The sequence below is a fragment of the Macrobrachium rosenbergii genome, chromosome 44 (genome assembly GCF_040412425.1).
Source record: "Macrobrachium rosenbergii isolate ZJJX-2024 chromosome 44, ASM4041242v1, whole genome shotgun sequence".
Taxonomy (NCBI): Eukaryota; Metazoa; Arthropoda; class Malacostraca; order Decapoda; family Palaemonidae; genus Macrobrachium; species Macrobrachium rosenbergii.
The window spans coordinates 25,070,366-25,083,833 of NC_089784.1; the positions used below are offsets into that span (position 1 = coordinate 25,070,366).

The 13,468-nt window shown below is 35.9% G+C and overlaps 1 protein-coding gene and 1 long non-coding RNA gene across 9 annotated transcripts in view; one reads left to right on the forward strand and one right to left on the reverse strand.

The window, feature by feature from the left end:
• Window positions 1-13,468, forward strand: part of LOC136829436 (uncharacterized) — a 387,116-nt gene that overhangs the window by 251,822 nt on the left and 121,826 nt on the right. For all 8 annotated transcript variants that reach the window (XM_067088065.1, XM_067088058.1, XM_067088059.1 and 5 more), the window contains one exon: window positions 7,515-7,655. In XM_067088065.1, the coding sequence (XP_066944166.1) occupies window positions 7,515-7,655 (141 nt within the window). The remainder of the gene's footprint in view (window positions 1-7,514; window positions 7,656-13,468) is intronic.
• Window positions 1-13,468, reverse strand: part of LOC136829437 (uncharacterized) — a 338,599-nt gene that overhangs the window by 20,609 nt on the left and 304,522 nt on the right. The gene's annotated exons all lie outside the window — the stretch shown is intronic.

Below are 13,468 nucleotides of genomic sequence, written 5' to 3' on the forward strand. Positions count from 1 at the left end.
TGACTTACTGTCATTGCGAACTTATGCGTTTAGAATATTCTCACCCTTCCCGTATAAAAAGATCCATATATGATTTATGAGAAGTAACAAGGGAAAACCATTCGTAAAAGTTATAATTTACTCAATCTCAAGAGCAATCAGTATTGGTTGAGCGAGCCACCTCGAATCTATCTGAAGTGAACTTCAATAAACGCCTCGGTGTTTTAAATGACGAAGTTTCCGTATTTCCATTGTATTATGGTTCAACTCGATTCTTCCTACCTCCCCCCTCCACCACCGACTGAAATGTTATTAAATGAAACCAAAGTTCCCCCTCGCAAAACTCTCTAATTAAGCACACTACCACAACTCTAATAGAATTTGCGAAATATTGGCCCTCCCTCCGGAAACAAAGAGAAATGAATCACAGACGAGGAAATTCGCCAATACCATGCAAGGATCGCCATCTTTTTTTTCTTTTTGCCTCATCCTCTCGTATTCCGCTGAAATTGTGGAAACGCTGTTTTTTTTTTTTTTTTTTTTTACCGGAGGGTAATTCAAAATCTGGCCATTGTAACAGGCTAAAAACTTTGCAAATCTAACAAATACTCTCCAATTTAAATAATAGAATTTTGTTGATTCCATTTCCGGGTGCAATCGTTCTTTAATTAAAAAAAAAAACTGAGCCTACTGTAAAAGACTAGAAAAAAGTTTGGTAATACAATAGATACGCGGAATTTAGAAGCGTATTTTTTATTTCATAAAAAACCTGCCCTTTTATTTAATTCAAATAAAGCAAACTAAAGGCTCACGTGAGAATCTTATAAGAAAAAAAAATTGAAAATTGAAAAAATGAAAATTGAATAAATCTTTATTCGCGAAGACTCGCTAATTCACGGTGAAATAGGCGACGGAATGGTTATTAGCCGGCTGATTAAGCGGTATATTCAATAACTTAATGGGATAACATTATGGATAATTACCCATTAGAGAGAATTTGGGGTCGCGTTCGCTCAGTGGTAAATGGACTATTTGGTAGCTTCTATAATCAGGATACCCGGAATCCGAAATGGATTATTGTCTGGTTCTGAGCAGAAGAGAAATATGCTGTCGAAACTAAAACGATGTTGCAATTGTTGTAGTACTGCTTAATAAATCATGATGGATAAATCTCAGGTCCTCCATTCCTTTCAAAAGAAGGTTTTAACTCGTTTTCACCTAAAGTAGTATTTGATAATTTTTATTTTTATTGTTTAACAAATTCCTTTCGTTGGATGCCCGTTTGTCTCGCATGGTGTTTTTTTTTTTTTTTTTTTTTTTTAATTTTGCGACAGCTAATTCTTAACATAAACTTCGTGTGAGCCATACGTAAACGTATAAAAAGTAAGAAAATATATCTACCCTTCTCTTTTAGCGGGATTAGACATGCAGTGGTACTGGGCATTATCTCTGAAAACATTGAACCTACAATTTAAGAGCTTAAATCTACAGCTGGTATCTGCATGCACGAAGTTAACCCCTGAACCACTGAGTTTTAAAACCATCCTTACTGGCTAGTTGGTTTAGTATTGAAGTTCGGTTCTCATGGGTTCATCAGCGGCAATGTGGCGAAATTAAACATAGGTGGAATAATTTAGTGTTTTCAGGTGTTTTGGTTTTGTGGGCAGAACTTTGGAGTTTAGAGTGGTGAAAAGAGTGTGTTTATTCGGTAACTTAAAGGTTTATAGGAAGGATCGAAGGTATGCTAAGCTCACAGCTAAGGTATACTTAGGAGTGATAAAAGTAATGAAACAGGAATGAATTGTTGTCTACGAAACACGAGAGTGCTGACAGAACTCCACTGAAGGACAGTGTGTGTTTGTAATGACGCAACACTGTATTGGTGAGCACTCTGTAAATACAGGAAACAGGCGATGCTATGCAATTTTTAGAACTAGTTCCTCCTTGATTCAACAGGTAAAGGTGGATATAGAAATTTATTAACGCCTTATTCATCTATGAAACCATGGCCTAGTGGATAATTGCAATGCTTATGTTTGTCATTTTTCATCGGCACATGCGCGAGTTCTTTTCCTACACAGAAATGTGCGCACACCCACTCACTTACCCACCAACACACACACACAAATGTGCACACAACCACCCACCAACACACATACACAAGCACGCACGCACGCACACACACAAATACAAATACACGAAGTAAACTGGCGTGTCACTCAATCACATCCAGATCTCAGGTGGCAAAATATTCAGAATTGGGAGGGTCTTTTGTATAGCATTCCCGAGCGATAGGTAGCAAGCCAGAAAATAAATACAGGAAAACAGAGAGTAAAAAGTTGTCGTTTTTTCTGTTTGTTTTTTTGCATGTGTAGCCTTTTATCGGTCTTTGAGCTCGAGATGGACAAAATGCTTTCGATGTTGGTTTTTTTTATGGAATGGAACTTTATCGGAAGGTTTATTGCAAATGGCGGTTTGTTGACATGAAGACTTTTTCATTTATAATTTTTTTATATATATATATTGGAACACTTCTGCCCTAAAATTCTAAATCGAAGAGAAGTAAACTGGACAAAATAATTAAGTCCTCGATTTCTGAGACGGTTTAGTTCTCATTAATGGTTTATTTCTCATTAAAATTTTTTGGTTACATTTTCACAACACATGTCTCATTAATTACGCTTTATAGATTTTATAACTTTTCATGTATCGTTTTTTATTATATTGTATTCCACCTTTGTGAAGGTGAATTATGGAACGAGAGTCTAACTGCAGCTTATGTTGAGTGAGTGTGTGCTCGAAATCTGTCAGTACAGGAGGTAGACCATTCACATTCAACCTTATTTTAGATCATTTATGCACTTTAGATTATTTATTATATGACGATTATCATGGGAAATGACCAATCACCAATTAAAAACAAATTTACATTCGAATCAGACTCTAATGCGTCCATGCGTGAACTGTTCTTCCAGCAAAAAGTAAAACAGTATAAAAATACGTCTTCGAAACGAGAATCGTACAGAAAGAGTCTTTATATTATTAAAAATATAAAGTGACTGTTATTCGTCTGATTTAAGTATGAAATGTTGTGGTTCTCAGTTTCATACTCCGAGGAGTTCCTGACACAACAGTTGTCATTCAACACATCCTCAAAATGAGAAGATGTTAGATCTCCTTAATAAAAGTCTTGTTTTTTGTAATAAGTTTTTTTTGTATTTTTTATCGGGAAGGGATGCACCATGCATTGATAAACATAATTATTGGCTGATATGAACAAATATATGTGTACATATACACATACATACACACACACACACACACACACACACACACACATATATATATATATATATATATATATATATATATATATATATATATATATACTGTAGTATATAATATATATGTATATATTCATGATCATTTATATCACAGGGTAGTTGGGTATTCCTGTGTGAGTGAGCATTTGTATGTGAATTGGCTAGTGGATATTACTCTCATGCTGACATCAGACCAAGAAAAAGGGGGTTTCAGAGTTCAACACCCTCCTTTGCTTGTAAATACCTTTGTAAAGACATGAAAGGAACCTTAATGGTCCAGTGCTTACGACAGTCGAATAAGAATGGTAGCCGTCTGTTAACAGTTACCATGCCATCTCGACAAAATTTTGACTGACCTTGGGAACGAAATAATTAAACGGATAAAGCTGTTCAGATTCAGAACCAGACTACTCAGATCATACAGTTTGGCCAATTCCAGAGTCTTTGCTCAGAAGTAGAAGTCTGGAAATGAGAAGCTTCTTTACTTCTATAACTTTTTCATACATGATTCAACAGTAATTCAGGTCTTATCTTTAAACCAGGGTACGACTTCCAACCGACCTTATCTTTACGGGTTGTAATCAGCGTTCTCGACGAAACCCCTAAAAATATCGACCATAAAAACTGGTATATATTTGAAATTCACGTTCAGTTTTACCTCCTCTTTGTGGAGGGAAATTAACTGACGTCGGTGGTTCAGTTCTGACAAAGAAAATCCTGCAATATTCAAACGACTCAATCACGGTGCATAGATTAGTGCGTGAGTCCATTGCCGTGTCTAATTGATAGTCATATATTGTCGATTGTCGCGGTCTGCTGTTTACAAGATTCCATTGCAAAATCCATAACAGTTATGTAAATTCATCGGTGTTTCTTTGTCTCTCCTCTCCTGTATTCTTTGAGCATTTTCAGCTGGTCCTGTTATCATTTAAATTAAAAAGAAAAAGAGAAAGTCTATATTGTTCCTCGGTTTCTGAATTTACGTAACTCCAGGTGTTGCATTATGGAAATAAAGTTTATCTACATAAGAAATTGGCTGTCAAATGAACGGTTCCATAGAAATGATTTTCATTTCAGTTGATATAATTGACGCGCTAGAGTATAAATTTTATATTTGAACACAATAAAACAATGTAGAATCGAACTTTTGGGAATAGTATATGTCTAACGTAATATAATAACCACTGACAGATAAAGAAAAAAGTGCCTTTATAAGAAAATACTCTTTTTACGTGCTGGAACGATAAGATGCACAATTTGCCAATATAAATTTTACAAGTAAGAAAATATTAATTTTCTTCTTTAATCAGAGTTTTTATTTGTTATAAAATTAAAAAGGTCTTATTTTTATCCCTCCAAAGAAGCTCCCTTAATTTTCTTGAAGCACCGTGACCTGAAGCAGCCTTCACCTGTCGTAAGAGTTTATTGAAAATGAAACGTCTCGTTTTAATTTCTTGCTCATTATTAGACCAGGAAAACTACCAAATATTAACGATTTGAACGAGAAGCATTCGGTGCGTAATATATGTAAAGTCATTTTTATAATACTCTAAATCAATAACGCTGTGTATCGGGTTCTGTTGGATTTCTGACTTGTTAAAGCTTCAAGGATTTATCTAATCTAGTAGAGTTATCCTCTTTAGTTTTCTGTAAAAGAAAACTATTGTGCCGGCTTTGTCCGTCAGGCTGCACTTTATTCTGTCCGCACTTTCCTGTCCGCACTTTTTCTGTCCGCCCTCAGATCTTAAAAACTACTGAGGCTAGAGGGCTGCAAATTGGTATGTTGATCATCCACCCTCCAATCATCAAAAATACCAAATTGCAGCCCTCTAGTCTCAGTGGTTTTTATTTTATTTAAGGTTAAAGTTAGCCATTATCGTGCTTCTGGCAACGATATAGGATAGGCCACCACCGGGCCGTGGTTAAAGTTTCATGGGCCGCGGCTCATACAGCATTATACCGAGACCACCGAAAAATTGGTCTGTTTTCGGTGGCCTCGATTATACGCTGTAGCTGCTGTACGGAAAACTCGATTGCGGCGAAGAAACTGCGGCGCATTTTTTACTTGTTTAATTTGACCGCGTGGGAAAGAGAACAAAGGGAAAAATTCAGGAAAACGTTATATTTCTACGCTTGACGAAGATGATGAGAATAGTAATGAATCGGATGAGGAGGCTGTTGATGTACTAGTGGGGAAATGAAGGAAAAAGCAGTGAGCGACATTACAGAAAATATGCTTCTCTAGACTGCATGTTCTTATTTTTCATCCGATCAAACGTCTTTCGTTTTTTTTTAATTGTCATTTGCCTTTCATTGAAACGTATAACATCATCTTTTCAGAAAATGTATTTCAGATAAACTATGGAACACATGAAATTTGCTCTCCGGTATAATTTTGAACCGTTTGCTTTGTTTGTAGTAACACACAAGAAGCAATTTCCTGCCATATAGAGACTTTAGGATTATTCTATTTTCGTAGGCAGAACATTCGTTATCTGCACATTCTTTTTTGGGGGAGGGATATATTTAGTTACTTTGCAAATGCTCGCTCACATATTCCTGAGTTGGCTTCTTGTTCTTTTTCTTCTCCTAATTCTTCTTCCTTTCTTTTTCCTCATCATGGGAAAAAATCTGATAACTAAATCGACCTCGGATGACCTTTCTCCCTCTTGTGTTTCCCTCTGATAGCTCTGTCCTGTCTCTCCCCATTTCCCATTACCTCTTCCTCTCCCTCTGAATCGCAGAGACCTCCTGCTCGCGTATCATTAGTACACCAGATTAGGAATGACGTCAAATATCAAGAAGATGGAGTCCTATAGCTTCCACTTACCTTCCTGGCCCCTCCCTGCTCGCTAAAGTTCAAAAGTCAGAGAGGTCAGAAGTTCAAAGTTCATTACCAGTTCGGGGTGAACAAAGGCTGCGAATGAATGCGTTCATCGTTAAGTCTTCCATCTTAGAGGAGAGAGAGAGAGAGAGAGAGAGAGAGAGAGAGAGAGAGAGAGAGAGAGAGAGAGAGAGAGAGATTAGGAAAGTAAGACGTATTGAGAGAATGTAAATGATATTTATGGGATACAGATTAATCTAATCACCTTTTTCTCCCACCAGAGAAATCTTGTTTTATCGTTCTTGTAAAAAATTGCAAATTATTTGATGCACAATTTAAAACATCATTCCTACTGTTCTGTGTCACGGAGGGAAGACACACACACACACACAACACACAGAGAGAGAGAGAGAGAGAGAGAGAGAGAGAGAGAGAGAGAGAGAGAGAGAGAGAGAGAGTGGGGCAGCACACTGGTTTGAATGTCTTCCTAACGTCTTTTAGTGTCTCTTAGTTTCCCTCCTCTTACCTCGTACGTGTTAGTAATGTGAAGAGGCCGATAAAATGGAGCACTTTCGGAGGCTTTTAAAGTTAGTGTTATTGTCTGTCGTCCTCTTTCGATTCACTTCTCAAGTTGCTCGAAGAAGGTGCGACCGCAGGGTGCACTTGAATTTGTTTCTTCTTATCAGGAGCTACACTTTTCTAGACATGGGTAAATATTTTATAGCACTCCGTTTTTGGTCGGTTTCTCTTTTTGATTAAAATCTGTATTCTAAGTTGTGTTCCATTAATGTCTTCTTGATGTTTGCTTTTACGTACATAAATTGTTCATCTTATCAGGAACTACACTTTTCCAGACATGGGTAAATATTTTATATCACTCCATTTAGTTGTCGGCCTCTCTGTCTGATAGTTTATACTCTAAGTTATATTTTGTTTTTTCTTTTTTTTTATGTTTACTCTCTTGTAAGTCTAGGATTCATTCTTTAGCAATTTTTGCAAAATTGGTTACTAATATTAATCAAAAGATGAACCATATTCATATGGAACAAGCCCACAGATGCCATTGACTTGAAATTCAAGCTTCAAAAGAATATGTTGGTCATTTGAAAGAAGCACATAAAGAAGAAATCAGTTATTGAGTAGAAATTCAAGCTCTCAAAGAATATGGTATTCATTTGAAAGGACTACAGAAAGAAGGGATCATTATTAGAAAACAAAAAAATAAATTACATAAATAAATGGATAAAAATGTAAGTAAATTGTAAAATACAGGGGGAACTGCTTTAGGGTAGTATTACATAGCGTCTTCGCTTGAACTCGTGATTAGATAAATGTAAAAGGTTTTCTAAATCTCTTGTTACCCTGACCACACTTTCTCATCGAAACAGGTCACTACATGTACATCGAGGCCTCTGTCCCAAAAGTGGAAGGTGACAGGGCTCGCCTTTTTTCACCTGTCTATCCAGCCTCCTTCACTGAGAGCCCGACCTGCTTCGCCTTCTATTATCACATGTTTGGCAACACGACAGGTAAGTCCTCGAAAGTTTTGTTTCCACTGACTGGTCTTCTGAAACACTAGATACTGTAATATATATGTATATATTGTAAATGAATATATATATATAGATATATATATATATATATATATATATATATATATATATATATATATATATATATATATATACATGTATATATACATATATATAAATACATATATACTATATATATATATATATATGTATATATACATATATATAACATATATATATATGTATACTGTATGTATATCGATATCCACATCTATCTATCTGCCTATCTATCTATATATGTGTGTGCACGTATGTATGTAGGTAATATATATATATATATATATATATATATATATATATATATATATATATATGTATGTATATTATATATATAAATATATAATACCACGGAAAAAATGACACTCAAAAGTTCAATACCAAGCGCTTTGATGTGTTTATGCGTGAATAAACACGTAACAGCGCTTGGCACTGAACTTCTGCTTGTTATTTTCCTGTGGTATTCGCTTATATACTGAAGTGACGTGCATTTACTGTGATTTTTTAAGCATATATATATTTGTATATATATGCACATATATGTTACGTGTTATATATGTAGAATCTACTGTTCACTTTACCAGATACATGTGTAACTGTAATTGCAACAATGGCCTCTTAACTTCTCGAATTCTTCTCACTTTTTTGGATACGCCTGTCACTACAAAGCCTTAGATCCATGTGAAAGAAATTTGAAGCTGTTGTGATGTCCGGTAGCGGGAAACGAACCCCTCGTCCCATAATTACAACGAGGTCACGTTGCCGACCTGACCTGACCACGTGGTGATTGTCCCATTTATCCAGACATTACTGTGCTGTCTGTCCCATTTATCCAGGTATTGAGTACATGAAATGAGGTATGATAAACTCGTAGAGTTTATTTACACAAGAAATGAGGTATGATAAACCCGTTGAGTTTATTTACCACATAAATTACAAAGGGAAGGGTGAAGAGGAATTGGGGAAGGGGAAGAGGGTATGGGTTTGAAACCTACCCTATTATCTAAGTTGGGTCAAGCGATGGCCGCGTGCCAAATTTTGTCTAGATCAGTCAAGCGGGCACCACTTAAGTTGCAAATGGAAAGAGGATGGGGAAAGAGGAAGGGGAAAGGGGTACGGGTTTGAAACCTATCCTATTATCCAAGTTGTGTCAAATGATGGCCACGTGCCAAATTATGCCTAGATCGGTCAAGCGGTTTGGATTTCCATAGCGCACAAAAATACAAACATTCGCTTTTATATATAAGAGATATATATGTATGTATGTATATATATATATATATATATATATATATATATATATATATATATATATATATATATATATATATATATATATATATATATATATATATATATTGTTCTAATACTGTTTGATTGCATCTGGAGCATCGTGGGACGTGGCAGTTTTTCATGAGTTACTTTGAATTATGATTATTTTGAATATATTAACGAAAAATATACATAACTCAAGGTTAAAACTTTTAACACTCGGATATTTACGGTTGTTGATCTTGTGTGTGCTTCAGTATGAATATATGCTGCTGAAAACAAAGAGCTTTTTTCAGTCTTTTCATGCTGCCATTTGATTTACCTGTTTTTTTTTTTAAATGGCAAGGTCTGCAGGATGAAGAATTGAATACCTTTACGTAGCTCAGGCCAAAAAAAAAACAAGCATTTAAACAAAAACAAATATTAGCGAGAAAAAAAGAATTTGAGATTTATGTACCTTAGTCCGAGTGCTTAGTACTCTGTATCAATCCTAATTCTGGATTTCATACTCACTGAGACAATTCGCTGTATACACGCAAGATTTATAGATAGGTTTAGGAAATATACTCGTATTATGTTGGTTGTATTTTTAAGTGTAGCTGTAATGTATGCAGTTGTTCCATTCCCTAGCATTGTTTATCATTTTAATGGCTTACATTTAACTGAAATGACTCAAGATCAAGGGATTCGCCCGAACTTTTGTTATGTTAAACGTATCTCTCTCTCTCTCTCTCTCTCTCATGTTGTGTGTGTGTGTGTGTGTGTGTGTGTGTGTGAGAGAGAGAGAGAGAGAGAGAGAGAGAGAGAGAGAGAGAGAGAGAGAGAGAGAGTTGTGCTCAAAATTTGACGAGCTCTTTCAAATTTTCTTTAGCCTATATTAATATTTTCATTTTTTACTTAAGTTTTTTATTTGACGACATGAATGACGCATATTTTTCATATATTAACTTGTTTGAATATTGGCAATTATAAAACGTTTTGTCAGTTACTTGAATATTTAGCAAGTATATTTTCATGCAGCACAAAATTTAATGAGAAACGATTACGTAAGAATAGAAGGAGTTTTCATACATAGGCTAAATAACAAAGAATTCTATCATCTCTCTGTACTTCACTCATTCTCCCGTATGCAAAATGACCGTCCCTTGCCGTATGACACTGAATTAGTCAAGATAATCACGCGTATGAATTTTTAATCTCAATTAGCATTACGAATTTTTAATCTCAGTTAGCATTACGAATTTTTAATCTAAATTAGCATTACAATTAAAGTATATCACAAGGGGAAGCGGATGTATGATTTTGAAAACATGTTCCACACATTTATTCCCTAATTTCTTGTTCCTCTGTCATTTTAGCTCTACGTTTTGCAAGGTCACGTAGAGAGTAAGAAAGGCATTTCATATTTCTTGAAATTTATATACAGTATGTACGTACGTATAAATACATATATTCATACATGTATATACTTACATGCATTGCACACATGCACTTATATATGTTTATATATACATGTATATATACATATACTGTATACGTAATATATATATATATATATATATATATATATATTATATAAAATTATACATACACATTTTATATATATATATATATATATATATATATATATATATATATATATATATATATATATATATATATATATATATATATATATATATATATATATATATATATATATATATATATATATATATATATATATATATATATATATATATATATATATATATGCAAGCGTGCAGGTAGTGGGTTAATTAGTTATTAACCTTATTATCCAAGCTGACCCTCTTGACATGACGTGCGAGCAATTCGTCCTCGGCAGTTTTATTTAATTACGAACAGCGCGGAAAATAAGGTGATATTTCTCTCTCTCTCTCTCTCTCTCTCTCTCTCTCTCTCTCTCTCTCTCTCTCTCTCTCTCTCTGGACTGGGCAACTGAGTTAAATTAAACATTCGCATCCTTCTCTTTCACCTCAGTGCAATACTGATCGTGGACTTTGTATGAAGGGAAAACAACCCTTCCGATTAAAAGGTGAAGGTGCAAGAGGGTGTCCATTTTCATTTTTTTGTCTGTTTGTTTGTTGTTTGTTGTCCCTGTTTTTTTCCTTTGGTAGATTCCTTCTCAGGTGACTCCCCGATCCTTTGAAATACAATAGCTTTCTTTGTGTAGTTTCCAGCGGCTCAGTTTAGAGCAAAATTCCATTTTTTTTTATCTGACTTCGTCTGCAATTTAAGATGAATAATATCTAAGGTACAGTGGTGTAAAATACCTCTTCTCCCTCACTTTGCCTACCGAGAGCCGAGCGATGACGTAACTGATGACGTCTGAAGGAAGGGTCTACTCGCAACCGCTAGGAACGCAATTTAGTGTTCCAATTAGCATAAATTAGAGGGAAGAAGGAGCTGAATTAACGGGGGAAGATTAGTGGAGGAAGATAAGTGAGGAATATTACTCGTAAAGAACGACGAGAGAATTTATAGGATTAATATCGAGAGTATTGAGTCCGTCAGTCCATTTGTTTTTATCTCAGGGGTAGAAATTGGATAGAGCTTATGTACTGACGTTTACTGTTATCGAAGAGAGGTGGAGTTACGAGAGGTTCGCGAAAACGTCGGTAACGTTTCTGCCTTTGACAGAAAATGAATGAATTTAGTCGCATAGATGCAAAGATGGAAAAGAAACTAATTATTCAAATTCTGGGAGGAAACGTTGTAGGTGCTCTTACATTATGAACTAAAATCATGTATGTGTCGGTATGTTAATACGACAGTAAATGAAATAGGAAACCCTTCAGAGAAATGTACATTTTTTAAATGTATATATCAAAACATTATTGTACGTAAGTAAACGATCTATCAAAACGAATGTACACGGGCCTTTAATAAAAATTTACTCCTATAAATAAGTCAGGGTATTATACACGAAAATGTTGATTGATGCGAAGTTTTAAGAGGTGAATAACACTGTTAACCAATGTAAATAGCGTATGATTTTAGTTAATTATTGCTATTTGTGTGTTAAGTGTAAAACATTAATATTGGTTGTGGCTAAATATTAATATAAAATATATTTCCATGATGTTGTATTCCTCTTAGCACTGAAAAAATGTAAGATTGATAATGAGTTATATGACCTGTTAACATGAAGCTTCACATAAAATTGATTACCAATCTAAGATATAGACTTATTTTGAACGCTGATATGGACTTAGGCGACTATTTAAAGCAACGCCTTTCATCATATTTCAAGGATTCTTCTGCGGCCTCTTGAGTAATCTCTTAAAAGTAGATTTGATGTACTGATGTTAGTTCCTCATATTTCTGTATGGAAGCAACTCTTAACCCCTACACACAGGCACGCACGAATGACGCACCGACAAGTATATACACATATGCTTAAAGGTTATTCACCTCAAGCTGCTGGAGTGAGTCCCTTCAACAGTGTAAGTGAAGTGTCATCACCGTAAAGGTCTGGAGATCCTTTGTTCACTGTGCATCATGGCGTTCCAGGCTTTGGAGCTCGACAGAGCTACTCGTCAACAACGGTGATGCTGAGCTTTAAGTGCATCAAGAACTCACGAAGAACGCTGACGAATGGTACAACCTGTCAGGCACCTTTCCATTCCCCACCCGGAAATAATGTCATAACAAACCTTATTACCATGCTCACATAAGTTCTGGACACAGCGAATATGAACGTGCCCTGCGGTAAATCGTGGACGGGTACATTAGAATAGTTCCTCGTTGGACGAGTCGGTAGAGTTGTCGGCTAGCACTCTGCTAGGCTCGAGTTCGACTCTCCGGCCGGCCAATGAAGAATTAGAGGAATTTATTTCTGGTGATAGAAATCCATTTCTCGGTATGTGGTTCGGATTCCACAATAAGCTGTAGATCCCGTTGCTAGGTAATCAATTGGTTCTTAGCCACGTAAAATAAGTCTAATCCTTCAGGCCAGCCCTAGGAGAGCTGTTAATCAGCTCAGTGGTCTGGTTAAACTAAGGTATACTTACTTAAACCTGTTAACCCATACCAAAGGCTAAGAGAAGGAGAAGGTCTGCTCACTTCCCCCCAGATCGCCCCCCACCCCATGTAGGCGTAGCTTTGTTTACCTCCTTATTGCGTCAGCCGGGGAATAGCCGTATGAGCAGGTACCTCTAAGATGCGTCATCGCCTGCGTAGTTACCCCAGGTGGGAGGCGACTCCACCCAATTGGGTAGACCTTGTCTCTCTTGGCCTTGCCCATACCTAGACCGATTCCATGTTAAAATGTCCCGCGTAAAAATGTGGCGGACAAAAGCGTCGTCCGTCAAAATATTGCGCAACAAAATGTCATGTGTCATTATGTCGTCACCGTCAAAATGTCACTGTCAAATTGTCACCACAGTCAAAATGTCGACACAATTAAACTGTCGCCACAGTCAAAATGTCGCGTGTCGGTATGTCTTACGTCATGATGT